This window comes from Xiphophorus couchianus, chromosome 10 (assembly GCF_001444195.1).
Source record: "Xiphophorus couchianus chromosome 10, X_couchianus-1.0, whole genome shotgun sequence".
Lineage (NCBI taxonomy): Eukaryota > Metazoa > Chordata > Actinopteri > Cyprinodontiformes > Poeciliidae > Xiphophorus > Xiphophorus couchianus.
In genome coordinates this window covers 12,154,851-12,182,571 of record NC_040237.1, presented here as the reverse complement: position 1 = coordinate 12,182,571, position 27,721 = coordinate 12,154,851, and the positions used below count along the sequence as shown (strand labels likewise).

The window sequence follows — 27,721 nt, the reverse complement described above, 5'->3', positions numbered from 1 at the left end:
TCAGAAAAGTCTAGCATCTAAAATTAAATTTACCCCCCCGCCCCCTCAATTTCCCCACAACCCCACCCTTTACAACCCCAGACCCACCCATTTTAACCCCTCAAACAACTTTCCTCCTACACGAGGAAATCAATCTATGTACAGGGACTATGTACAGAAAGCTCTTCCATTCATCCTGCAAACGTCCGGGAATAAAGCTCTGTAAACTTCTGTTTAAAGGAGTGTGAGGATTGAATGTGTGTGTGTGTGTGTGATGACACGTGCCTCGAACAAATTAAGAAACCTTTGAAGAACCTGAATTTGGTATCTAAACAACAACATCGGATCCAGTAGAAAGCTAAACTGGAAAACATAGAACACACATTTGAGGTGGGAGCACAAGTTGCAGAGTTAAAAGGAGTACAACTAGGAATTCCCAACACCATTGGGTTTTACACAAGACTCAGAGGTGTTGGTTCCTGTGAAACGTTTATTGATTGAGAAGTTGTTGGTTTTTTTTATGAAATGCCAAAAATGATCCTTGCTTCGGTAATAGCTTTCATCCTAAGAACTTTTTTTTAGGATTAGATTTATCCCCAACCTGATATCCTCAGAATCGAATGAACCAATCAGCTTCTGGGTTCCAGTGCGTCGCAAACACACCATTTGAAGTCTGAGAAACCCAAAAGGAAATTTCCACCTCGAGCTTTCAGGGACTTCGGAACATCTTGGTGTCACTTTCAGTTCCACTCCTCCTTTCTCAGCCGTGTTTGATCTCTGTTCAACTTCCTTCGTGTTTGCGTCCATCTACGGCCATTTGTTAGGGATAAACGGGTGTTGCATATAGAAAATGATCAGAAAACTTGAATTTTGACAATGCAAACAAGAGAAAAAAGCTTGTCTGTACTAATAAACGGAAAGGAACATGGCCCACAGTGACATTTCCAGGTGGTCCGGACTAGATTCTGTGCTTCTGACCCACAAAAGATCAATAGCTTTGATTCCTGAGCGTCTTTTCCACACAGTCAAGAGGTGGGGGGGAAAGGGAGAGAAGCAAGATGAGGAGTAGAGAGGGATGTCACTTTCAAAGCAAAGAAATCAATTTGGACTTCTCTGGGTTGTTGTTGTTTTTTTTTTTTTAATCATCTTGCAATGTTTTGAAGCTTCGAGGACAGGAGGGAGTCGGCACAGAAAGAAAACGTTTGCAATCGGAGGGAAGATGAGCTGTGAGGAATTTTCAAAAAGAAATTCAGAAAAGCAAAAAGGGGAAGTCGGACTGGAAATAAAACAACATCTCGAGGAACTTTAAATAAAAACGAAAACAACTAAAAGCCAAACACTGCTTTAGGGTGACACTTCAGAACGGGTGAAGGAACCAAATCATCCACTAATGACAACAACGAACCATGGGGGAGGAGAAGGGCTGCCTTTGACTGGAGGAGGAGGCGTCTCCCAGTGGCAGAGGACAGTGTAGGTGTTGGTGTGTGAGGCATAGAGTCTGTATGCATGTGTGTGTGTCAGGCTTCTCTAGCAATGCTCCAGGTAGTCAATAATTCGGGAGATGGACTTCTGTCCTGCGGTGCCCACGTCGCACTGCAGACAGAGAGCAGAGTTTCAGCGGTTATAGGAAAAAACCTTCGAAAAATCATCAGCGCTGACCCAATACATAAATCATTTCAATCTCTTCTTAGCTAAAAGCTACGGAAAATCCACAATAAATTTCAGCTCGTATCAGAATCATTACAGTTGTACTGCGCCTTGCATTGTTTCACCCTAGAAATTGAAGAAAACCTTTTGTATTGGTGATGTGTCTAATAACTGAGCCAGATGTGAGAAGCTATTTACGGCTGTCTGTCTACAGCATGTTGAGACGTGTCCGAGGTTCTTCCAGGCTGCAGGAGAGCGAGAGAGAGCCACACTTCATGCAGATAACAGGAAGGCTGACACGTACGGCACAGTCAATGTGTCATCGTTTTGAGCTTTCAACATGTCGCTCATTGATTTGGAAATGGTGACAGGATTTTAGAAATCTCAGAGTTAAGCTAGAATCAGCTGTTAAAAATGCTTACACAACGATCGCTGTACTGCTTGGCATGCTAGTTGCTAACAGGCACTGCTTAAACTAGCTTATAATCTCAACTCCTAAGTGTTTCTGCCTTTGAAATAAGAGTAAATATAATTTTACAAAGGCTCCTCCCGTGTCTCAAATATGTACAATCAATAAGTGTTAAAAATGAACACCAGGGGCAGGCCAATTTTTAAAAAGCCTGATCTGCCAATTCTGACTTTTCCTGATATCAATTTTTATGCCTTAAAAAAATATATATATATCTTTTTTGTTAGCTGATTGTTGGTGCACTCCTACAGACGACTTCCTAGATCATCATCATTAAATCGACACAAACATTGGCTGAAACTGGTGTCAATCCATCAAAAAAAAGTCTGTGCTATTCATCCTCAGGTACAGAAATGTTCCGAAAGATGCGACTCACTGTGAGGTTCATGAAGTTGAGGAACTTCTTCAGCATTTCTGTCATGATGGAGAAATCTCCTTTTGGCAGGTTTTCTCTCACAGTAGTCACATTCATCTGGTGGAAACAAACACGGCGGTAATTAATCATAGAAACTATACCTCTTTGAGCGGGATGTGTGGGGCAACGCAGTGAGACTCACCGGGCTCCCCTGACACAGGCAGCCCAGGAGCTGTGCTGTGTACGAGGCTACGATGCTGTCCTCCATGTGCTTCCCTGCGTGCTGCAGAGCTACAGGGAAGAAATCGGGACGTTTTATTCGCACAGTTCGACTGAGTTCTCTCCAGAGAGTAAACCAGAGCTCCGCTCTACCTTTGTTAAGGTCCAACTCCTCGTCCTCCTCGTCGTTATTCTTCTTCTTGGCCTCCTGTTTGTCTGAGGCGTTGTCGTTGGTGACCCACTGGATCTCGCCTCCGGTCTCCTGCCACTCGCCGCTCTGGTCGAGTGCCGGCTTCGGAGCCTCTTTGATGAGGTCATCGGTCTGCGCCTCGGCCAGCATGGCGGCTCGCTCGCGCTGCAGGAACAGCTGAGGGGAAACAAGTTCAATCTGGATTACATTAAGCCCATGATAATTTGAAATGACCAGTTCAAAGCAAAATTTGTCTTTCCCAACATTAAATCAAATTTTATCGTATCATTTATCGTGAAAGTTTCTTATCACAATAAGAATCCTGATTTATCCGCGTCTCAATAAATTTAAATTAAAGACGTAAAAAAAAAAAAATACTGACAGTATTATCAGAAATATTTTCACCAGTTTCTAAATATCAGCAAATTCAAAACTATTATTAAGAACATACTCATGATATAGAACATAAGTAAGTGGCGTCCTGATGACGCCTGAGTCAAATGGTTACGTTTGTCAAGATGTGCGTTTGTGGCGCTACAAAATGCTGCGCCATGCAGTCACACAGTTACCAAAAAAAGGAAGCAATAAATAGTTTATCATGGTTTTTATCGTTATCACAATAGCATCATGAAATATCACGATAAAATTCTGAGCCAGTATCGCCCACCCTTACCTGTACGAGAGCCGCGATAGCACTCAGAGGCCCGCTGCCGTTGCCACCAGTGCCCAGGTCCTGATGCTGCTCGCTGAGCAGGACGGTGGAGTCGCACGGCCCTTCACCCCCATCCATCTCCATCTCCATCAGGAAGTATCTATTCCTGGCACTGTACTCCACCAGGTTGATCAGCAGCCCCAGACCCTGAAACGCACCGGAAACGCAAAGGTCGATCGTTACTCCAGATCGTGTTCAACCGGGCGTCTTATTTCTCTGGGTTTTTCCTGTCGGCTCGGGTGTCGTGCGATGCGCACCAGCACTCTGACATCAAATCTCTGCTCCTGAGGAAGATATTGAGGGACTTTGAGAACGCAGTTCAGAGCGGTCGCTATCAAATCCTCCTGCTCGCCCGTTTTTGTGCTGCCCCACTCTGCGTACACACACACACACACACACACACAAAAACCAAAAAACATGAGAGCACTGGTCTCCAACTGCTTATTTTGCGGTTTAAACACCTTCGTCGAGCGTTTTCGGAGCCTCACCGTTGTCGTGCGTCAGGTTGAGCAGAACTCCAATGATGGCCCTCATGCAGTTCTCCACTGCTTTCCCCACCGTGCCGCCGTCTGACTTCACCTCCCTGCTGTACCGCTGGATCATCTGCTCGCACCTCCTCAGAGCCCTGAGACAGAAGGTTTAACGCTTAATCGCAAAATATTATCACCACGGGAACTGGTGGTACGCAATCTAAACACAGGGTTCGGGCCACGTTTCCTTTTGCAGCATTTTCAAGGAAAGCTGTCAAACTTTTCCAGCGCCACACTTCAGAGATAAAAAAACTAAATATACAAATGAACTAAAAAAAAAATAAAATAAAACAATTTCAGTAACGTTGTTTAAAGTATAAAACATAAGCTAACCTTTATATCAATTGCACCGATCAATAAGTCGTTGACCTTTTAGGAATAATAAATATTCACAATACAAACAAGTCATGTTAAGGTAAATGACATCCCAGCTCAAATTAAATATTTTCTCGCTACGTTTAGCAAATAGAAATAATTTTGATCATTCTAATTGACCTAAAACAAGAAAAGTTTTGTCTGATTTAACTTCAGACAGTGAGAGAAAAACGTGTCTTTTCATTAGGTGTCTGAAAATATGAGTTTTCAACTATAAATTACGGTTTTCAAGTTTAGGGTTTTAATCAAACTTTAGATTGCACTTTATTACAAAACTGCAGTTTCAATATCAAAACACTTTGAACGGCTTTAAACGGAAGTCAGGCACTTTCCAAACCTTGACCACTCCCAATTGAAATCCAAGCATTTTCAAGGATTTCTAATACCCGTCCGGACCCTGTGAAGAGCAATGTGGTTTTAACTCTAAGATGAGTATGAAAGAACTTCCTATCAGGCAAAGAGTTGAAAGCTCTAGCCTGTCAGGTGACCAACTTGGTTCACATCCAGATTCTGAACAGGACTTGAACTCTTCAACGACGTAATAAAACAGAGCCACATTCAGGGAAACCGCTCTGTGTGTGTGCGCGCGCAAAGTCCGACTGTGGCAGCTGGGAGGGTGAAGTGGGTCAGCAGCCCGATGTAAATAACCAAATTAGATCAAATGTCAGCGGTGAATGAACAGAGCAGAAACCAGAGTCTGGACGCAAAGAAAGACAGAAGGAAAGACATAAAAGGAACATCTGGATGAAATTAACTTCGGAGCTCACAGAGGGGAACGAGGGGGAATCTACAGTCACGATGCAGAGGAAGCTCATCCTCGCTTAAATGAAGGTTTTGATTCTTTATTTTTTAAGCCAGTCTTTTGTAAATGTTCTTGGGATCATTGGCTGTTGATGACCCAGTTTGGCCCAAGTTTCAGCTGTTGGGCAGATGGCCTCATACATCACTCCGGGATACTTCGCCGGCCCTCCACAGAAGTCGCCATCGTAACTATCGATGCAGAGTCCCTCGTCATTCGTAAATTTCGCACCGACTTGCAATTTTCACCAGTCATCGCAACTTTTCCGCTAATCTGACCAATTGACGTTTTCTGTGTTTCCTTCTTTTCAAACCAATCACTGTAAATTGGTTGAATCCTCAGCAAGATAAGAGCATGTGTGATGCTAAACGGTAGCATTAGCCATTTTTTGAGATGAGCTAATAGTATTTGCTTACACTATGCAATCATGGGAGTGGTCTTTGTCGTATTCGGCAGCAAGTCAGAGCCAAAAGACAAAAAGCATTGCCGTTTTTTTCCCAACAAACCGTGTAACTTGAGTAATTCTGCTGCATGCAGATAATGTAAGCTATGTCAGTATATCATATTAATATTAACAAAAATGCTAATGTTGCTGTTAGCTATTTTAAGTCCCTTTGCTAGTTGGTTACCTTTGAATCCGGTAACACTTTATTTGACGGGGTGTGCATAAGACAGACATGACACGGTCATAAACAAGACATAACAAATTTCATGAACATGAATAAGTGATTATGAATGTTTACACCTGTGTGAAGTGTCATTTGGTAAATAATGACACTTTTGATGCAAAGTTGCTCTAAAAGTTGCATTGAAAGTCAATTCAAAATGCCAACTTTGAATGAAAGTGTCATTATTTACAAAATAATGGAAAGTAGGCACTTTTAATGGACTTTCAGTGTTTCAGTGTTCTGCAGAAAACACGATGTAGCCACCACTGTCTTTTAACATGGGGGAGGTGTGTTCAGACTGATACGTAAAGTGTGTGTTAGATATAGGTTGTGAAAATTGAACTTTGGTCTCATCTGGGCAAAGCAGCGTCTTCCACAGAAAGAAACATTGTCTGCGATGGTTCCTTTTCAGAGAACCATCTCTAATGAAGTTCGTGGCCAGACAAAATGAGGCTCATCAAACGGCAGAAGGACCTGCTGTGTTCCTAACAGGGCCGTTTGGGGTTTATCAGATTAGGCCTGCAGACAGCTGAAGCCGTCGGATGCAGACGGATGCAGTTTGTGCAGCGAGTTCAACGATGGAAGGAAGCAGAAGGAGACAACTCAGAGAGAAGAAAAGCAGGAAACCGGAACATAGGAAGAAATAAAGAGCGAGGGAATGACGGAGAGACCAAAGAAAAAACGAGTGAGACGGATGAAGAGAACGGAGAGCCCATGCAGTCTGGTTGTTTCGGTAGCAGACCTCGGTCACTCCCGGGGCCTCACCCCGTAGATTTTGGGGTTAATCGAGTTAACCAGCGGACAGCTGAGGGCTCAGACCGAAGCCTGTGTCGCACTCCCAAACAGCGGCTCTTTGTCGCTCTTTGCCCGGTCACCCAAAGGGCAGGAAAGCAGGAGGAGCCAGGAGGAAAATCAGCTGGTCAAACTGATTCTTCATCTTCCTTCAAATAATGGTGGTTCTAACAACGTCCCAGACATCAGTAGCGATTTTCTTTAACACGCTCATGACTGGGTTCTGTAATTCGTCCGAATGAAACTGGGATGGAGGAGTTTCTCTCTTTTGGAAGGTTTATCGAACTCAACAACTTTGTGCATTACTGCCACCTTGTGGTAGTGTTAGCTGTGGAAATGACAGCTGGTTGGTGATATATGACTAAATAAATAACCTCCGTTTTTACAACAGAGTGTTAGTTCACTCTGTTGTAAATGCCTCCGTATTTTCTTTAACTGTTCTGGTGCTTACATAAAACTAATTCCTAATTTTTTTAAAAAACGTCAAGTAATTCTCAGTAAGAAAAAAAACCAGAAAATTAATTTCTCAAGAGCATTACACTTACTGTTCATAAAAAATATTAAGCTCTACATTATTTCTGGTAGATAACTTTTGATTTTTTGTCCCCATTTGTTTCAGTGTTCTTGTTGAATTTTTTTTTTCACTAGTCAGCATTATAGCTGTTTATTTAAGAGGATTGATGTCTGAAATGCCTGTGTTTTTCACCTTTTTTAGATTTTGTCCACATACATAAGTGTAGCTTATTGGAATGGATAGATAAACACAAATTTGTGCGCTGTTGTTAAGTTGGAGAAGCGTTTTTTTCTATGATACGTATTTAGAAAGCACACCAGTGAGACGATAAACGCCACCTTCAGGACGTTTTCGCTCTTTTATCTTCACAAACCAACTCAAGCTCGGTCAGATTGGATAGAGATCAATCTGATTCCTACAAGTTTTCGTCCAGAGGTTTGAATACTTTGGCATAATAAATGGCTGTTTTGGTTTAATGGCTCGGAATCTAAAAACAATTTTAAAAAACCAGCAAAACACAGTTTTCATCTTTTATGAGAACAAACTGAAGCACAGGAAGGTTAGAAAACTGCCTTCAGGCTGCAACACCTGAGAACAAAACCCCCGAAGAAACAAGTGAAAGAGTGACGTCACCCTCTCCTCCAGCTGAGGTCAGAGGTAAAAGGTCGCTGCTGAGAGTGACAGGAGGTCACGACAAGGAAATGGAACAACAAAACCCCGATAATGATCCACTGAATGGCGAGTGACGCACACGGAACACAAAGACGCGGTGGCTGGGGAGGCGACACACGCTTCAAGCTTCTGACGGGGAAGTCAATATATCTGGATTTATGTGGCTTCGGTCTGATCGTCACACAACGAGGAAGAAGTTTCAGTAGATAAAATATATGCGGTTTGACCCGGCAACGCCTTAGGGTCTCTGCAGTCGGATCCTAAAAGGACAGAAAATCAGCTAAACCTCACAAGCTTACTCACTTTGCAGAGGAGACGATGAGCGACGAGTCCTTGTAGGCGATCAAGTAGCCCTGGTTCTCTGGGTTGTGGACGGACACCTGCATGAACCCAAATGGTCACTTATTTCCGTTTCATTCAGAGCTTTTTTTTTTCAGTGATCACAAGGGGGAAAGGTTCTTAAAGCAGAACCTTTCAACACTTCAAGATAATCCAGTCTTAGCAAGTCTACTTTCCACTACAAATATCTTAATACACTTGAAATAACACAAAACTAACTTAAAAGTAACTTTCAGCAAGATATTAGCTTGGTTTAGGTTAATTATTCTATAATATTGATTTTTAAAAAAGTACTAGTTCCACTAACTTGCTATTACATGTGAACTAATCTGCCAGTGGAACTAGTAATATTTTCTAATTAATATTATTGACTTAAAACAAGTTATATCTACCTGGAAAGTTGCTTTGAAGTTAGTTTTGTCTTAATTCAAATGTACTTACCGTATTTTCCGCACTATAAGGCGCACCGCATTATAAGGCGCACCTTCAATGAATGGCCTATTTTAAAACTTTTTTCATATATAAGGCGCACCGCATTATAAGGCGCATAGAATAGACGCTACAGTAGAGGCTGGGGTTACGTTATGCATCCATTAGATGGAACTGCGATAAAGGGAATGTCGACAAAATAGTCAGATAGGTCAGTCAAACTTTATTAATAGATTACAAACCAGCGTTCTGAAAACTCGTTGATTCCCAAAATGAACAGCTGTTGCTTCCTCCACTTCTGCACCATTGATTCGTTCATGTTAAATTCTCTCCCTGCTGCTCTATGGGCTCTTTGCACCTCAGCTTAATGATGTACATCGAGCCGAAGCCCCGACAATAAGCTGGAGAAAGGTTTTAAGATGTTCGCCTCGTTATACACAGATACGAAGGTGAGTTTTACTTTCTTTAAACTTTGTAGCTAACATTAGCTTTAGCTTATGCCGGACATTTTTCTTGTAAAAATGTGCTATCTAAGTATCTAAACATTTTTCATCATTCATTAACAGACAATGTTTTTACCTTATGTTCAAGTATATTACGTGGTTTATTGTCGTTAGTGTCAGAGACCAAGTAACGGGGAATTTACGGTTCAGGCTTTTTGCTTCTGAAGCACAACGAGCCCATAGCTTAACATTAGCTCTGGTGTTGGAGTTCTAGTTCAGCTGACTGTTCAGGTTCAAAGTTGTTGCTTTTAGAAAAATATGGCCGTGTTCCTTAAGGTTTCCGTGTTACTTCGCTTTATTAGTTTTGCATGCTTCTTGTGAAGCAGGACGGTGTTTACAGCAGTGTGTACAGGCGGATCAGTAGCTCGGCTGTCTGGCTCTGGTCTGCTCTCTCGTTCCGTAAACTCGCTCTTTCAGGCTGAATACAGAAGTGTTTCCATGGAAATAACACAGAACGCTCCTTTACCTTCTTCTTTAGGCTGAAGAAGTTGATCCGGAGTGACGTGAAGGCTGTAAACTTTGCTGTGCGGCGTTAGCTTTAACTGGTAGCACGAATATTTACAAGCCATCGTCTTCTTAATTCAGGATCGTTTGGAAATCCATGAAAACTTAAAAGCCCATTATATTAGGAAGACAGCAATGTTCATAGTATTGTTTTATTTGCGTCTGAAATAAGACTTTGTCTTTTCTAGCTGTCATGGTAACTCAAAGCAAAAAAAGAGAGCCGCATTTGCGCATGCGGTTGTGACGTCAGCGCGGCAGGTGCAAAGAGCCCATTCCCGTGTTCTACTGTGTGACTGATCGCCTTGAGCTTAAACTCTGCGTTGTAAGCATGTCTCTTAATAGGAGCCATTTTGGGGTCTTTACACAAAACCCAGCTTGCACCGCTGGCTGCATCGGCGGCTGCTTTCCCCCATTTCTTCTTCTACGGGGAAAATGAAGTTGGCGTCTGCTTTCCCGTTTCTTCTTCTACAGGGAAATGAAGTTGGCGTCTGCTTTCCTCCGTTTCTTCCTCTACGGGAAAAATAAAGTCGGCGTCTGCTTTCCCGTTTCTTCTTCCACGGGGGAAAATGAAGTCGGCGGCTGCTTACCGTAGTTGCGAGACCTGTTGTGGCTCAATATTGGTCCATATATAAGGCGCACCGGATTATAAGGCGCACTGTCGGCTTTTGAGAAAATTGAAGGTTTTTAGGTGCGCCTTATAGTGCGGAAAATACGGTAGATAAACTGTGGAAGAAAAAATACTTTTTGTTTTTGTGGTGCGGCTTCAGTTTCCTCCCCTGAAACACTTACGCTCTCCAGCACCCGCAGACACCTCTCTGCTCCCCACAGCGAAGAAACCAGCTTCTCCTCCTGGTCCTCCTGGTCCAGGTTGTCGACACACTCCTTCACTGTGGAGATCGGGACAGCCACGGTCACATTCAGCACTTGGACACGCCGAGCGTTTTCTGTCCCTTTGAGATAAAACACCTTTATCCACGATGTGATCCAGTCCTCCCAGCAGCCGCAGCTCCTCTTTGAACCAGTCTCCCGCTCGCTTCGAGGTCAGAGATAGCAGCGTCTCCATGGCTAAATGACCCGTCTGTAAGGGAGTGAGGGGGAGAGGATATGCAGCGTTTTAGTTCAGCTCCAATCGAGCCGCTAGAAGCAGCCTGAAATCTGTAGGTGTGAAGAAGCTGCTTTAGAAGCAGCTTCTTTTCAAAGCTCGAAAACAACAAAAAAAAAGCATGAAAATTGAAGAATGAAAAACTCTCAGCGTCACGGCACCGTAATGTTCTGCAGGTCCAGGTGCTTGTTGTGCACGGTGTCGCACAGCTTCCTGATCTTCTCCTTTATCTTGGCCAGCTCCTTGGCACTAAACTGGATGCTGGAGTCCGGCTCCGCTGCGGCTCCGTGGTCCTGGTCCAGCTCGAGGAGCCGGATCATCAGGTCCAAACAGGACCGGTCCAGGTCCATGTTCAGCCGGTCGCGGCTCAGGATGTACATCAGAGCTGCTGTGCACAGAGCCAGGTTCTGAAGGGGGAGAGGAGAGAGAGCATGATAACCAGCAGATTAACACAATCTGGGTCAAAGCACTCGGCTCAGTTCCGGAAAGTCGCATCGTTCTTCAAGTGTGATCGCTACCGGGAGGTGCGGGGCGTCGTTCAGCGTTTTGAAGACCTGAGCCACCTTCCCTCTGGCTCTGAGGTGCATCCTGAAGCTCGGCATGGCGCAGCGGGTCGCCAGGCTGATCACACTGGAGAAACCAAACAACAATGACGTTCACGAAACCCTCCACAATACATGAAAACACTCTAATTTAGGGCTGAAATTCTGTTAAAAAAGAAAAAAAATCTATTAAGCTCCTTTTCCTGCTCATTTATTAATTCAAAAAATATCCACAGATTAGCAGACAATATTCTTTTTAAGATGAAGATGAATCCTTTGCTAGAAACAATCAAGTGATCAAAGTCAAAGGTTAACTTTTTTGCATCTTTGGCAAAAAAGTTCAAAAAAGTAACTGAATTTCAGTAGTTAGATGAAAAATATACTAACTGTGGCAATTTTGTTAAAAGAATAATCGATTAAGAATTAATAAAATAATTGTTAGACTCAGGTGTTCGTTGTCGTACCTAAGGCAGCGAGTGTTGAGCGGCTGACCGCTCTTCAGGCCGGTGGCGAGGTACTCGAAGTCGTCCGTGAACTCCTGGTTTTCCCCAAACTCCACCACGTCGTTGAAGTGCTTCACATGCTGGACCACCGTGTAGAGCTGCAGACGCGAGAAAGTGGGGAAGAGAAGTTGAAAACGTTTCCTGATTTTCAGGTAGGGTTTCTTAATGTGATCCAGGGAAACAAACGGAAGCGTACCTCTTTGTGTTCTTTACGACACTTGAGTGCCGTGACCGTGTCCTGGTACAGATCTGTGGGAACGGTGACGCACTTTGTAACCTTTGGAGGTGGAGGCGGCGCCTTGAAGACCCCGTCGTCCTTCTGGGAGTCGGCCGGCTCCTTGCTGGAGCTCCCGGTCGGGACAGACGCCTGCGCGAGGGAATGGAGGAAAGCTTGAGTGAGGCGGCTGCATGTCTTTCCGCAGTCCAACCACAAACCTAACGTCCAGTCAGACGCCGCGTCGGTGCCGTCTGTGTTCTTACAGAAGTCGCGTGCGAACGGGAGAAGAAAGGCGGCGGCGGTTCCTCCTCGCTCTCCACGGTCCAGTGTCTGGCGTTGTACACAGCTTTAGTGGGAGACTGAAACGCAGCGCAAACAGGAAACAGGAGAACGTCAGCAAAGAAAGTTGGCTGAGAACACGGTGGAGCCATCGGCCCACCTGCAGTTTGAGGCAAAACTTCAAGCTGACACACGATCTTGTGCAGACAGAAGCACTCCGTCAGCAGTTTTTGCTTTTCTTTCAGTTACCTCATTTTCCTTTTTTTTATATTCACAGCCAACAGATACAAACAGATACAAGGACGCTGAGTCGACAGGACAGGAGGGGAAAACATTGGACTCCTAATGGGTCTAATCTGATGGAATTATTTGCTTAAATTTTATTAGGATGATTTTAAAAAGTCACACAAGGCCTTGGTGTGGTCTGATTAAGGGAAGCTCTTACTGGAATAGCTTGTTGTAAAACTTTATGAAACATAAAACTAAAGATTCGATTTAATTCGCTATTAAATGTTTAATTCCATCGCGAGCGTCAAGTGGTGCATTTGAACTCTGCTGGTTATTTCAGCAGGTATTTGCAAAAAGTATTCATTGGGAATTTAGGTGACAGATCATACAAAACAGTACATATTTAACAATAAAAAGGACACAAAAATACACCACTGACACATGTTTGGTTGGCCCCTTTGTTCTGAGAAGCAGGCAATAGGCCTAAGGCAACTCTGAAGAGAGGTGAAGCTTCATCTTCCTAGAGGTCAACCACCCTAAGCATTCAGCTGGCGCTGTAATGGAATAGATTAAAGCATGTCTATGAGTTAGACTGGCCTAATCAAAGTCCAGACGCAACACTAACTGAAAATCTGCGGCAGGAGCTGCAAAGTGGCGTTCACAGATGTTCTCCATCCAATCAGAGACAACAGGAGAAAAATGTAATTTCTGGTAGAGACATAAGACATTTTCCTTTCACTTACCAATCATGCACTACTTTTTACTAATATATTGCATAAGCTCCAAATAAAATACCTTGAAGCTAGTAGTTTTAAAGGGTTCTATTTCTCTTCGGTGCGTGCACAAAATTAGCCGAAAAGCAAAAATGTTGAGAAGCTGGACTCGATCGGATGGAGAGAAGTCGAGAGCTGAAGTTACAGAGTGGATGAGCAAGTGAACTGAGGAGCAAATAGATGCGGAAGAAGTTGGCGAGAGTCGGCCAGCGATGATCAAACAGCACGACGCACTTAAAAACAAACACACACACAGTCCTTGGTGCCAAACCTGCGGTTGGTGGCTGCCAGGGCATTCAGGACGAAAAACAAAAGACGGACAGAGGGAAGAAAAGAGAGCGGGCCGAGTTGGCAGGAAAAAGTTTCTCTGCAGGGTTAATAAGCAAGAGATAGAAGGGGAGTTCGGGGATGTGCTGCGCAGAGCTGGAACGTCAACACAGCAAATTAAAGCCTGCTACAGTAATCTGAATGACACAGGCAGACAAGGAGCTCCCCCGCCCATCCCACCCACCTGCTGCTGAGCAGCATGGCGCAGATAAAAAAGCGAGGCAGGAAGGTGGGCAAACCCCCCCACTTTCCCCCAGTGGAAGAAAACAAACACACGGTTCACACGTTGCCGGGGGCACGCTTCAGCCGCAGAACGGCACTCGGCTGCCAGAGGATTCCTGACGAGCCGAGGTCACGGCTCAGAAACGTTCGCATCAGATAAACGGCGCTGATGTTGCAGGAGCCCGGCCACCGTACTGCAGGGAAGCGTCAAACGCTCTCCAGCTCACACCGTCAAAAAAAAAAGAAAAGAAAAGAAATCCTTCCAATTCACCCATTAGGCCCAAATACTGACGAATCCCTGCGTCACTATGGAAACATTTCCCCACTGACCTTCGTTTTTGCCTTAGTTAAGGTCGGTGTTCATGATAGGAAAGAAACGGAGGGGAAAAAAAATGTTCCAGGGCCAAAACTACCGCTGACCCGAACCCCAAACGGCCCGGCTCATGTTTCCCAGAAAACATGAGTAAGATTCTTAAGTGACTTAAGAATCAACGCAAGTAAGATTCTTACTTTAGTTGAATATTTTAATGCACCTAGTAGCTTACAGGTTTGGCAACAGATGTGCGCCAGTGGTGAAAACTAACATCGTCCAACAAACAGACCAAAAATTTGAAGTTGCCCAGGACAGACGCAGAAAACCTAGGTAGCTAGCAAGCAAGGGTACATGAGGAGCTAGTTAGCGGTAGCCTTAACAGCCTGAAGTCACAGAATGGAATGAAGAGGTCTGAGCACGGAGGAAACTTTAGCCTGAGAGAAAAATCCTGCGATAAAAATAATTGTCTTGCCATGACAAAATTTAATACCTGTGATTAACGTATTTAAGCCCAACTTACATTTTTTTAAGTGGATTTAAGACATTTTAAGGCCTTACTTTTAAACACATGAATCTCAGACTTTTTAAGGACGCGCCAAAGTTGAAATAGCTGTGAACTGAACAGAACCCAATGAGGTCAGCGGAGCTCATTAAGACAAACCTGACGTATTATCTAACAAGGGTCAGAGACTTCTTAAAAACACTCCTGCTGTACAACAAGACCGAACATAATTATCACTCCGGTTCAGGCTGTTTACTTGATAAAAGCTTCAAGAGCAGATGTATAAAGAGGCTACACCCCACAGCCCTCCTCTTCATGAACCTGCCTCCTCCATCTAACACAAAGTACACAGACTCTCCGCTCTGCTTGAGTGCCACTGAGCTGCGTCAGCTCTAAAAGAGGCCAATCGATAACTCTGATCTGAGGCCGGCCCGTGAGGCATGCGGCGACAGGCCATTAGCACGCAGACACAGCAAAGACAGGCAGCTCGGGAGCCTAAGAAAAAAAGAATAAGGGCTGATCGTCCGCCACTCCTCAGCTCTGCCGACACACATCGCCACAAACCAACGCACCGAGGAGTTAGTCAGAGCAGGCGGAGGCAGAAAACCCCTCGTCCCCACAGGTACATCCATGCACACCTCTTTAACTCCGCACAACACTCGCGGCTTTAACAGGCTCTAACAAGATGAAAAGACCAGATTTGTTAAGAGACCGAAACACGAGCACGCAGCTGAGTTTTGGATACAATTAACATTTCCAAAACCTAAATTCAAAGCGAATGGACAAGTTCGTAGAAAAATCTACAACAAAAACCGGAGTTAATTTGGGAACATTTAATGCCTTTTGCAGGCTGTGGCGATAACAAAACAACCTCAAAATCTCTTTAAAAATAAGAATCAAATGCGCAAGTTTGAATTAGTCAAATCCACACAGGGTCAAAATTATACATACGCCACCCCACTGACTTTTGACTACATTTTTCCTGCTTGCCAAGGCACCACACAGCTTTCAGAGCCAACAATGAGCTGTAGTCCTGGGTCAATATTTGACCACTTGTCTTATCAGAAACGGTGCAGCGCATTTAAACTGGTAGGTTTCATAGCACGGACCCAGCTATTAAGTATAGCATTCAATATATTTTTATTTGAAAGCTATTTAGGAACCTTCCAAGACTAGCTCTGCTGAACACTGTAGTTTTATCATCTTCTTCAGCAGCATTAAGACTATAAAACATAACATTTCTGCCATTACTTCTTATTGTTAGATCCACTTAGTCTACAAAGACTTTAAATGACTTTGTGTTGTAGTTTAAACAGCGTCACGGTTGACACTCGTGAGGCGCGTCACACCCTTATGTGCCTTAGTGACGTTGTGTCTGACCTTCTTATGTGCGCTGAAGATCCTCCGGAACGTGTCGGGATTCTTCTCGATCACTTTGCTTTGAGCCGCCCGTCTGGGGCCGCTGGCCAGCACTCGAAGGCCGTCCTCAGAGAAGTCCAGAGTATCTGGAAAAAAAACAAACAAAAAAAAAACATTACCGATTATCCCCCAATTCCAAGTTCCACCTGAGCAGTACGTTAATAATGAGACCAACACTTCCGACTTATTGAGAGTGAAAGTGTTCGATGTTTATAACAGATTTCCCTGAAAATATTTAGTTTGATCTCTTGTTTAAAATGGGGTTTCTCCAGGTTTCACCAACTTTTTAAGACGTTCTTAAGACCATTATGAATTGAATTTAAGACCTATTTCGCCACAGAAAAGTACAATTTCGTCCTTGTTAGCTGGTGAGAAATTTGCACTTACTGATGTTGGACACAAAAAAGGTAGCTAGCTAGCTAGCTGACAAGGGCATGTTAACAGTAAGACAAACGGTAGCCGCAGCGGTCTCGAGTCACAACGTCGCGAAGAAGTCTCAGTGCAACTTAAACTTTTGTGTGATAGAAAATTCCAGTGAAAAAACCCAAAATATTGAATATATGAGATTAAATAGTCCTGCCAAGACAATATTTAAGACTCATAATTAATCCATTAACGTCAACATACTTAAAAAAAAATGAATTTAAGATACTCAAAGGCTTTAATATTAGATAAATTTAAGATTTTAACAAGACAGCCTGTAAACGGTTCATTCACCGCTTTAGAGGTGGAAACTAGAGTTATTGTTTAGACGAAAATAAACGGCAACAAGGTTATCGCTGTTGGGAAGGAAAGAAAGATCTGGAGCACAATGTGGGCTCTGTGTCGTGTTTACATGTATACACACACACACACACACACACATTCAAAGAAGAATTATCTCTGTCTGAGAGCTGGACAGGTTCCCAATTTCTACCCACAAATGAGGCAATTTTTCATACTTTTTAATCAACAAAATTCCATCCAAATAAATTAAAAAACAACAATTTTTCTGAGAACATGAACATAGACTCAATTTTAAATTTGTACCGTGTAAGATGTAATCACACAGCTCACTTGCCTCTTTTCTGGAAGCAAAAATGCAGCCTTGTAATAGAAATGTCTGTGTTACATTAAACAGAAGTGATTTCTGTTTCTGTTGGGTTAATTATAGCTCGGTGAATCACTCTGCACTTCTGGTCATCAAGCCAAAGGAACAGAATGTGGATACTTCGAATCTCGCTTACAGCCAGCGTGCTCAGTCGTATTTACATTGCTGAGACTCTGGTGTCGTTTGTGTTCATCCATTTGGGATTACTGACAGCTTTACTACAGTTTCTTTTTTTTTTTCCCCCACTCTGATCGGTGCAAAGTTAATGTCGAGTCATGCATTTTCTTTGGAATGTGCGTGTACCTCTTTGAGTCTTCCTCTCAGAGTTCTTCTTGCTCTCCTTCACCGGCGGCTTTTCCCAGATCTGCTGACTCTCTCGGTTCTCCAGCCTCTCGAACGGATCCGGAACGTCGTCGTCGTCGACCGTCGTTGCCGTCGTCGTCTCCTTGACAGTGACCGCCGGGGTCGCCTTGGATGCCGCAGCCTGCGCGACCTTCCTCCTCGGTTTGGATTCGCCGTCATCGTCCGCGCCGTCGCTGTCACTCATGTCGTCGAAGCCGAAGTACTGGATTTTGTAGCTGGGCTTGCCGTCGCCACTGTCGGCGCTGTTCTCTTCCAGGTTGAAGTCGGTGTCGTCGAAACCGAACAGGTCCTCCTTCTTTGACTTGGTCTGGGTCGGCCTGGGCCTGCGCAAGAGAACGCGTCGCGTATCGAACGGGGAGAGGTTTTTATTCCGTCTGCCACTGTTCTTTCAACGTGAATGAGACTTCATTTCAAAGCTATCGCTGGAAATTGCAACTGGGGCTGAAACGATCAATCAAATTCTTTGAGAACAAACATCAACATTTTTAGAAATCAATTAATTGCTAACTGACTCAGAAAAAAAAAAAAATTTGCTGAAACAATGTGCTCACTGCAAAAAAATTAAGCCGAAATGGTAAAAATAATATAACATTTTGCATTGAAGATTTTTAAAAAAAACAAAAAAACTTTTTTGTAAATAGTATCTCAAGTGATAGTTTTAGCTTTACAGTTTCAAATTCTGAAAAACGAAAAAATATCCTATTAAGCACTTGCTGCTATAAAATTACTTTAAAAAAAAAAACAAAACAAAAAAAACAATTTAGCCCGATTCTGTACTGATGCTAAGCCAACGAGAAGCGCTTAGCTTTTCATATGCTGTTAAAAGCATTATTTTGGCTACAAATGGTCAAATATTCTCTAAAGAAAAGATATATTGTTGGATTTTATCCAATAGAATGTTTATATTCTTTAAAAAACAACTGTTACTATTTGCTTCTATTTATGTATCTGAAGTGGTTAAATTAAAAAGCTGCAGAATGCAAAGATCTTTTGTATCCGATTAATCATCAAGATAATCGATTACTACAATAACTGTTACTTGTCAAACACGATTAACTCATAATTTCCAGACCCTTGTCTATCTTCACCATTCTATGTCGTTTCCCTCTGTCTCGGAGATTTAGTATCTTAGTCACTAAATAAATAAATCTATCATGCAGGGAAGATTGGGTTCATCCAACTTAATCCAAATGAATAAAACTCGGCACTAGAACACACAGGATATGATTTAATGAGCCTTTCTCCTGCATTAGGTCATGTTTACAAAAGTGATTATTTTTTAAAAAGTCAATTTGTTTGTGTCCTACCTCGGCTGTTGTGCTTCGGCCTTTTTCCGCTGCCACCCCAGCTCTTGTGCTTCCGTGGTACTGCCTGAAGAGGCGCCACCGGCACCGCTGGCAGGCGCCGCATCACTAATAAACTCGTCCCTGCCGCGGTCCTGGTTGGTGACGTTGCTCGCCGACACGGACGAGGGCTGCAGCACCGTGTAGTCCCTCGTCCTGCCCCGTCCCCGTCCCCCGCCTGCTGTTTTGGTATGGTTGGCGTCGGTGGAGGATTTGGGGAGATCGGAGCCGAAGGCGGCGGCGTCGAAGCTGCTGGAGTCCGAAGCCCTGCCCGAGCCTTGCTTGTTGGGCCTCTTGTACGTCCGACAGTTTGAGTTTCTTTCGAGCGATAACGAGGCGGACGTCTGGGAGAATTTGGACAACTCGGCGAGGTCGGACTCGCCGATTAGACTGTTTCTCTCGCTGGGGTTCTGCGGCCGCGGAGGAGAGGGGGGCTTCCTGTGCGCCGAGTGAAGGCCAGCCGCCGCCATTCCCGGCGAGCCCCAGGAGAGCGTGGGGGCCGGGTTTCGGGGTTCCTGGAGGGGCGATGGTGGACGGAGACCCATGATGGCATCCCAGGAGTCATACGTAGATTCGGCCTGGTAGTCCGTCTTCAGGGTGGTGGTCTGGGCCAGGGGCATTTTGTCGCTGTCCGAAGCATTTAGGTACCAGGAGTAGCTGTGCTGGTTCTGTGACGACGCCGGGTTCTGCCATGACGATCCTAAGACCAAAAAATATATACATCAACAAATAGGGCAAGTCTGGGCAATAAACTGAAAATTGACGACAAAATTTATGGCAACAAATGACGTCGTTTTGTCTATGTTGTTATTTTCCGTGTTTTTTTTTATATAAATAAAATTTGTTTTTGTCTTTTTTTGTTGGTGCATAGGTAGGTGGCAATAAAATAAAAAAACGTTATCAAGGTTTACTGCTAATTATATTATACTATTGACTTTAAGCTATATCCCCCAGACCTAATTTAGGGTGGCAATAATCCCCATTTTGTTTTAAAATATCAGTAAAATCTAGATTTACACTAAAACCCTGTCACACACAGTGTGACATCACCTCTGCTGCTGTTATAAATACTCAAATTGAACTAAATAAAGGAAGACTGGAGGGAAATGTTTTGAATCCTGTTCTTGTATGTTAATTTATGAATTTAAAAAAAAATCAGCTACAATTTATTAGCAGGCCAAAAACCAGAAATCAGTCACAAAATTCTGACTGGGGCTATTTGCTACTGAAGACATTTCTCTTTAAAGTAAATCCCTGACTGCTTTCAAGGAGGGCCTGAAAGTGTGCTTTAAATAAAATAAGTCAGATGCCTTGCTGGGATCCTCTCGCTAGGTGCTAGCTTGATGATAGTTTTTAAATCAACGCCATGTACCGAACAGAATCGCACCGCTCAAGCGGGACGTTCTTCCGAAAGAACAGGAACTCTAAAGTGTGTCGGCTTGTGTTAGATGTGCAGAAACTCGCATCTTATCGTCTTAGGCGTCCCCAGGTGCTAAAGCTTCACCGCTTCTATGAGCACCTCTGCAAGCGGGTCATACAGCCACATCAGAAACAAACAGCAGCCGCCATCCAGGCCAAACCAACACTCGTCTGAAAGCTGCTACATAAATTTTTTTTTTTTAAATAACGTCCGTTAGGAGTATACACAATAAACATCTTAGTCTCTCATTCACTTTTTTTTAGAATTTAATTTTTTAAAAATACAGTAAAGGTTAGGGTCGGATTCCTTGACAAAGAAAGTGATAAAAAATTGTTTACTACAACCTCTATCATGCAGGACATTTTGTTCTTTTAAATGTTTGCTAGATTTAACTCTAGAATCAAACACTTGAGCTTGGATGTGCTCCAGCTCTTATTGAGCAAAATCATAACCTGGCAGATCGGAGGCATTTGTAACTACCGCGATAACTTTAAGCTGGAAAAGTCGCAGTCGCTCTGCATAACAAAAACAGGAAACCGTTTTACATGAAAACACCGAACCCTAAATGTCTCTGCTCTGAACAGAAGGCCCAGGTTTGACCTTAAAACTGGGTCATCTCAGATCTATCCGGATCTTAGATGAGGCATGCTGTAAATTAAAAGTTAAAAGATAAACAGAGCCGCCAGAAAAGCTTCCGCAATCCCCTTTAGTTCCTCGTAATGGCCGAAGTACAGCACATTAACTGAGCTGCTAATGGATACGGTTAAAACAGCCGCCGCCATAAAGGAACAGTCGACGTAAAGGACTGATTGTCGGTCTACATACCTGGATGTTTTGTTCTCAAATTCTGAAACCAAACCCACCATCTCTATCCACCTTGTTTCTAATTGGGAGGTAATTGAATATGACTACATGACTGCATTCTATTTAAGGGTGCGCCGATAAATCGGAGCGGATTTTTTTAATTTTGGGAGATCGGCCGATCGGTACATGAGAAACCGATCTTATCTACCTCTGCAGATTTCTGACAAATCTGCAGATGTCATGTTTTGCTCTGCCGTGAGAGAGGACTGTCAGACAGGCCCCGCCCACTGTCACCCGCCTCTGCCAACTTAGCAACTTTGTCTCTTATTTAACCATTTTTTAGCCCAGAAAAAATATATAATCGGGTCGTTTGCTGAATATTGTGATATATATCATATTGTGAGCAGAGTATCGCATATCGTATTGTATCATGAGATTAGTGTATCGCTACAGCCCTAATCTGTGCGCTCTAGGTCTGTAATAACCTTCAGTTTAGGATCAGGTGAGAGGATGATTCTAAATAATGAAGGATTAGAACATGTACATAATCTGCCAAAGCACAGAGATTGTTGTATTGGTCTACAGAGCACAGTCTATGCTTTTCCATTCTATGCATCAACAATCTGTAATGTAAATGAGTTGAAACGTTTATTTTGTATTTAGTTTGTATAGGAGCACCAAGTGTTAAACGTGGCTTTATTTTAAAAATCATAACTGTGGTTGATGTTCGTGTCCTTAGTCTGTGCCGAAGGAAACGAAACAACCAGTCCTCAGTATCAAGCTGATAAAATCAGTTAGAATTTAGCCAGATACACGGCTGAAATAATAAAACGCAATTTTTTGCCTCAAGCTGTTTGATAAGAGTTTCTTTTGAAGCACTGGCAGATGAACCGGGACAACTTCCTTAAAACCTTCACCAAAAAGAGACTTCAGCACATATAAAATTCGCTGAATTTCAACCAGAGTATCTCCTGAAGCTTATTGAAACATAGTACTAGTGAGAGAGGATACTGTCAGAAGTGTGAAAGCTGAGTGCACGGTGTGTTCAGGCAGAGCGTAAACATTCAGTGTGAGCTGGTGAGAAAGAGATGAAATTATTGCTCTTTGCAGTTTAGCAGTGATCAACAGGCACATAGCGATCATACAACATATACTGTTGCATCCTTGTGCTGCAAGAGTGCATCTGATTTGACGGTTAAACTTTAAGGCAAGATAAAACTGATGGGTGTTTCATATCTTAACATTCCTTTATTTAATCAGGTAAACCCCGTTGAGATCTAAATCTCATTTTCAAGAGGGACCTGAAACAAACTTCACTCCCCGTCGGGGAATCGAACCCCGGTCTCCCGCGTGACAGGCGGGGATACTCACCACTGTACTAACGAGGATCTTAAGTACATTAGGTGGACTTGAAACAAGATGGCAGAAGGTATTCAAATTTAGTTTAGCTCAAACCTCTTTGCTTTGTCATCATAATTCTACTGCCATTTTTTAATTTTTTAAATGAGACATTGTATGATTTTTTTTTTTTGTTACCTTGTGACCAACTGCACGTTTTTAAGTCCAGCCGATTAAGTCGCTTGAGTTAGACATGCAGCGAAAGATTGTAAGCAGTGAACGGCAGGAAGGAAGTCCAAGTTCAGTCGAGATGTCAATGATGATTGCAACGATTTATCAGATCATTTCATGAGCTTCGTTTCCCCGCAAGTCTAATCCAAACAAAAAAAGAAACACCAAGTAACACTTGAAACCCACCCAGACTGCAAGACAGACCCTCCCACACAAACAGATGACATGAGTCCCAACACTATGAAGCCTGAAGAGGAATTCAGACTCTGCTGCTGCACCTCCTCTTCCTCCTTCTCCGCACCGATTCATCTGTCAGCCACATAAATGAGCAGGCTGTTTGCAATCACACACAAAATATGACTGCAGCAAATCTCATCGTTCACTCATTAAACCGTGAACTACAGGGCGCTTTACGAGTTCCATGTTCCTCTCTCTTTCTTTCCACAGGTAAATGAAAAATAAATATGAAGACCTGCTGCTTCTGAAGGCAGATGGGGGGAGGGGGGGGTGTATGAGTCATGATGCGTGGATCCCAACTCGTGTGGGTGTGAAAGAAAAAGAGTGCCAAAAGCTGCACATTATAAATGGCATCTAGGTGCAATCAGATGGCAACCTTCAAACAGAAGCAGACGTTAGATAGAGGACCGATCCAGTACACACAGAGTTATATACTTTGTTTCTGATCAGGCACAAAACTAAGGCAGGCTTCTAAAAACGTATTTAGCAAAATATAAACTGATGCAGAAAGCTTAAGTTTTGCCGTTTTATGGATTACATAATCCCCCCCCAAAAAAGGACTGCTGACTTTACAGTTGTCCAGTAGACAATGATTGACAATGTTTCACAAGAAGGGTAAACCACAAAAGGCTATTGCTAAAGCAGCTAGCTGTTCCTGGGGAGTGGCATCCAAGCACATTTACAAAAAGTTGGCAGGAAGGAAAAAGTGTGGTGGCAAAAGCATAACTACCGTCAAGCAAAACCCATACAAGAGTTTGCATGGATGGGCTACAGTCTGTAGCCCAAGCTTCAAGAGTCATCACACGCAGATTTATCCAAGACCTGGACTGAAACTGTAGTCATTACTCAACCAGAGACTTTTATCATATCATTTACTGTGAGAATTTATTATCGTGATAAAAAGTTTCATTTATTGTTGTCATGATAAATTTCAGTTATTGATGGTAAATTAAAAAAAATATATTAATTGGCACAGTATGATCGGAAATGTTATATTTTGACATTTAAACATAAAAAAAGACATTAAAAGATAAGTGATCTTTATTTTCTTAAATCACTATCTTTATCACAATAGTACTACAAAATATCGCAGGCGCTCAGCTAGAGTTACACAACACTGAAAGCCACAATATCAGCGCTGACCACGTGTCACTTAACAACATTAGATCCCGTTTCAACGTTGACTCAATCTTGTTTATTGACAGCAAGAAGCTAAAGATTTGTGATACCTGTTTCAAAGCCAATCTTCTGTATTTTAAAGATTGCTATGGATTTTTACGATGCTACACAATGACTGCACTCAGACAGTCTGGGTGTTTGTTTACCTGCGTTTAAAGTGGTGCTGTTGAAGAACCGGGCGGTGTCCTCCATCATCTCCGGCTGACTCCCGTCGCCGCTAAACCACGGGCTCTCCGCAGCCGACAGCGCAGCGGCGTGGGACGATCCCCTCTGGAAGCTGGACCGGCTGCCCACATCCAACGAAAAGCCCGGCCGCTCTGCCTGCGGCGGCTCGGCCGACGCCGGCTTGGAGGGCGACGACTTGCTGCCCGCCCGGGACGTCACCGGTTTGGACTCCTCGTCGCTGTCGAAGCCGAACGGATCGTCCAGGCCGTCCTCCGAGAGACGGGGCTTCTTGTAGACCTCCAGGACCGAGTCATTCTTGGGGGCTCCCGCTCGCTTGGAGCCCACCTTGGCCTTGTAGGTGGTGTCGCCCCATTTGGTACTGAGGGTGCCTCTTTTGGTGGACAGGACCTCGTCGAACTTGGATGTGCCCTCTCCTCCCTTGCGGCTGTAGGTTTTACCAAATCTGGATGTCATTGTTGCATCTGGTTCATGTTCACTACAAATAAAAACAGTGAAAATTAATGTGATTTTTTAAAAAAAAAATTTTATGTAGTTTTGGAACCATTCAATGGACTTATACCAACAACTCTGCGGAGGTGAATGTGTAGTATTATGCGGATTTATTTAAAAATGTATCACTCAGAGTTTTACAATGAGGGACAGTGTCCAAAGCGTTCTCCTTGTATAGGCTTTTATTTGCCATATTCAGAAAAGGCCATTTTAGCTGGAAGTCTTTGTGTCCGACCGCTCCTGTGATATTGGATATTCAGATACTAACCCAACTTAAATTTTTTGCACTCTACACAAGAGTTCAATGACAATTATACCTGAAAACGTTCTGATTTAAAAAGCTAGCAAACCTGAAGCTAGCTTATCAGATCTAGATAATATCAGAACATGTACATATTCTAATAATATAACAGGTTTTCCTAAACAAAGCTAGTATGGATATATACTCTCTCGTAATGGAGGAATTACTAGCAGGCATGTTTTCTCTCCACAAATATCTCTGCTTTCTATGTCCATTGTTTTTATCATTTTATTGAGCATGAAATGATCTGACCTTGGCCTCCGCTTTAGGGAACAACGCTTGTAAATGATCTTCGTTTTTGTACAATGAAGAGATTCAAACAGTGTAAATGGCCCATACAACCCTCCACAAAGTGATGGGGATCAGCAATTGCTTCTCTAATGTCATTGCTGATACCGTCTTGGTATTGTTTTAGACATCTGTATATCCATCCAGAACAGTAAACTGGCACAACTTCTACTTTTACAGAGATACTCTGACTGGTAATAATCGATTAATCAATGGCATTTGAGCAACAGCTGCAACTTCAAATTCTAGATCATCCAGAAATCAGCAAATGTAGGGTTAGTTTTTTCGATTCATCTTTGTTTAATAAATATTAATAACCTAAACACAGTCGTGTGTTTTGTGTATTATAATGTTAGATTTGAATCATTTTAGAACATTATAAACAGCCTGGTGTGTTTAATATGCCTCGATACTCTTGGGTTAAAGAAGACTAGAGCTTCTTTTTGCCGTGACTGTCTGAAGTTATCTCCAACCGTTAACTACAGTTTAGCTGTTAGCTTTAGCATAAATTCAGCGGATTAGCCGGAGCTAATTCCAAGCTAACGGCTAACAATAACTATAAACCGACATTCCACCGCTCTAGAGTTCCACGCAGATCAGTTTAAAGTCTTAACCCGTTGCCGGTTCCTTCACTTACCCGGTGAGTTAAAGAGCCGATCGTCATCAGACACAGAGATGAGCCCACAGGGCCGTTAGCCTCACAGACAGACAGCAGAAGAGCCGCCGGGCCTTCTGCTTCCCTGAGTCGAGCTGTTCAGTATAAACAAGGCCGAACAGAGGCAGTTACCGGTGGATCAGAGGCTCCAAGACGGCCAGGACACGTCGGCAGGTCCAGGCCGAGGCGGAAAAAGTGGATTTATAAGCGCATTTAATAAATTCCTCTCAGTTTATCAACCTAAATTCAGACTCGATTGTCTTCTTCAGCTTACGACGAAGGCTTCCATTGGACTCCCCCCACCGCGTCAAGATTGAACTGAAACAACAGCACGTAACCGGAAATAGAACCCTTCAAGCTGTGAAAATACAACTTCGTCCAAATAAAGTACCCACTATTCGTTTAAATTGGCACATTCGGAATTAAAATTAGTTTTAATAGTTTGTGTTTAGTCTTGTTTTTTAAATCTATATAGTGGTTAAAAAACTCGTCAGTTAAATGCTGTTCATTCACATTATAGTGACAATTATATTTTATTTTTTAAACTTAACCGGAAAGTCAGAAGTAGTGTTTTGTTACTGCTTCTGACCTTGTTCTCATATATGGCTGGGATGCGGCGTTCCAGTAGTTTCCCTAAACTCGGAAAATGTACATTTTAATTTCACGAGTAAAGAATGAGTAAAAATGATTTAACAGAAAAAGAGTGAAATTATTTAGAAATACAAACGCCTACTAGAGTATCAAAGAGTCGAAATTAAAGTTAAATTCATCTTAAGGAAAATATGTGTTTGTCCACAATGTCGTTTCATTTAACAAAGGCAAACTTCGCACTTAATTTACTGGATGTTGACAGTTAACACATAAATGCCCACCACTACAACATTTAAAGGCCAATGCGGGAAGTCTGTCCCTAGTTTTGCTTATAAATACTGCAGTCATTAGGTGTTTTCATTTTCTTTTTCTTTTTTTTTTTTTTGCCAAGTTTCAAGGTTGACATATCACAAGGTTAAGATATCACAAGAAGCCCTTTCACCCCCTCATTCACCAACTTAATAGTGAAAACAGTTTCTCTCTCTCTGTGACGCTGCAATCAAACAGGTGTAGAGGATGAATGGATGTGTGTTGCTTTGCCTCATGTCCCAGCATCCCTAATTTGGTCAGATCTGTCCGAAGAACATAGTTCAAGCAATTCTGTGATTTATTTTGATTATTAATAGAGTTGATAAATATAAGTCATGCTGCCACAGCTCCTTTAGAGTACAGAGGCTTTCTCTCTGAAGATTTCCAAACATAACATACTTTTGCAATCTTTTTCTAATTCTTCTGCCATGGTCCATTCTATCACTGTTAGTGTCCATCCATGTTTTAAATCAACATCTCTGTTTATGTCTGATCTTTATATATATATATATATATATATATATATATATATATATTGTACCCTCCAGGGGGTCTTTTTGTGGGCTCTATTGTCCCTTATTTTTTGAAAGTAGGCTGACAGGAAAGGGGGGAGACATGTGGCAAATGTCGCCTGGTCCAGGAGTCGAACCTGCGACGGCCAAGTCAAGGACTAAAGGCCTCCAAACATGGGTCGCGCTATCCCCTACGCCACCACGGCACGCCCTATGTCTGATCTTTGTCACCCTACCTTGGGTCCTACATCCATCCAGGTGT

At 42.9% G+C, this 27,721-nt stretch overlaps 1 protein-coding gene and 1 non-coding gene across 2 annotated transcripts; both read right to left on the bottom strand.

The window, feature by feature from the left end:
* Nucleotides 1-455: 455 nt before the first annotated feature.
* LOC114152019 (wings apart-like protein homolog) lies at nucleotides 456-26,369 on the bottom strand. Its single transcript, XM_028029635.1, has 20 exons — nucleotides 26,030-26,369; nucleotides 24,275-24,789; nucleotides 18,884-19,619; nucleotides 17,517-17,899; nucleotides 16,085-16,209; nucleotides 12,324-12,419; nucleotides 12,040-12,210; nucleotides 11,805-11,941; nucleotides 11,317-11,428; nucleotides 10,960-11,205; nucleotides 10,663-10,774; nucleotides 10,486-10,583; nucleotides 8,225-8,301; nucleotides 4,060-4,196; nucleotides 3,829-3,944; nucleotides 3,533-3,718; nucleotides 2,823-3,036; nucleotides 2,653-2,741; nucleotides 2,472-2,567; nucleotides 456-1,572 (listed from the first exon to the last, which is right to left on the bottom strand). Exons 2-20 carry the CDS (start codon nucleotides 24,765-24,767, stop codon nucleotides 1,507-1,509), a joined length of 3,690 nt encoding a protein of 1,229 aa, XP_027885436.1. The 5' UTR covers nucleotides 24,768-24,789; nucleotides 26,030-26,369; the 3' UTR covers nucleotides 456-1,506.
* On the bottom strand, nucleotides 22,460-22,531 carry trnad-guc (transfer RNA aspartic acid (anticodon GUC)). The gene has a single exon. It is a non-coding gene; the product is annotated as a tRNA-Asp (tRNA).
* Nucleotides 26,370-27,721: the final 1,352 nt, after the last annotated feature.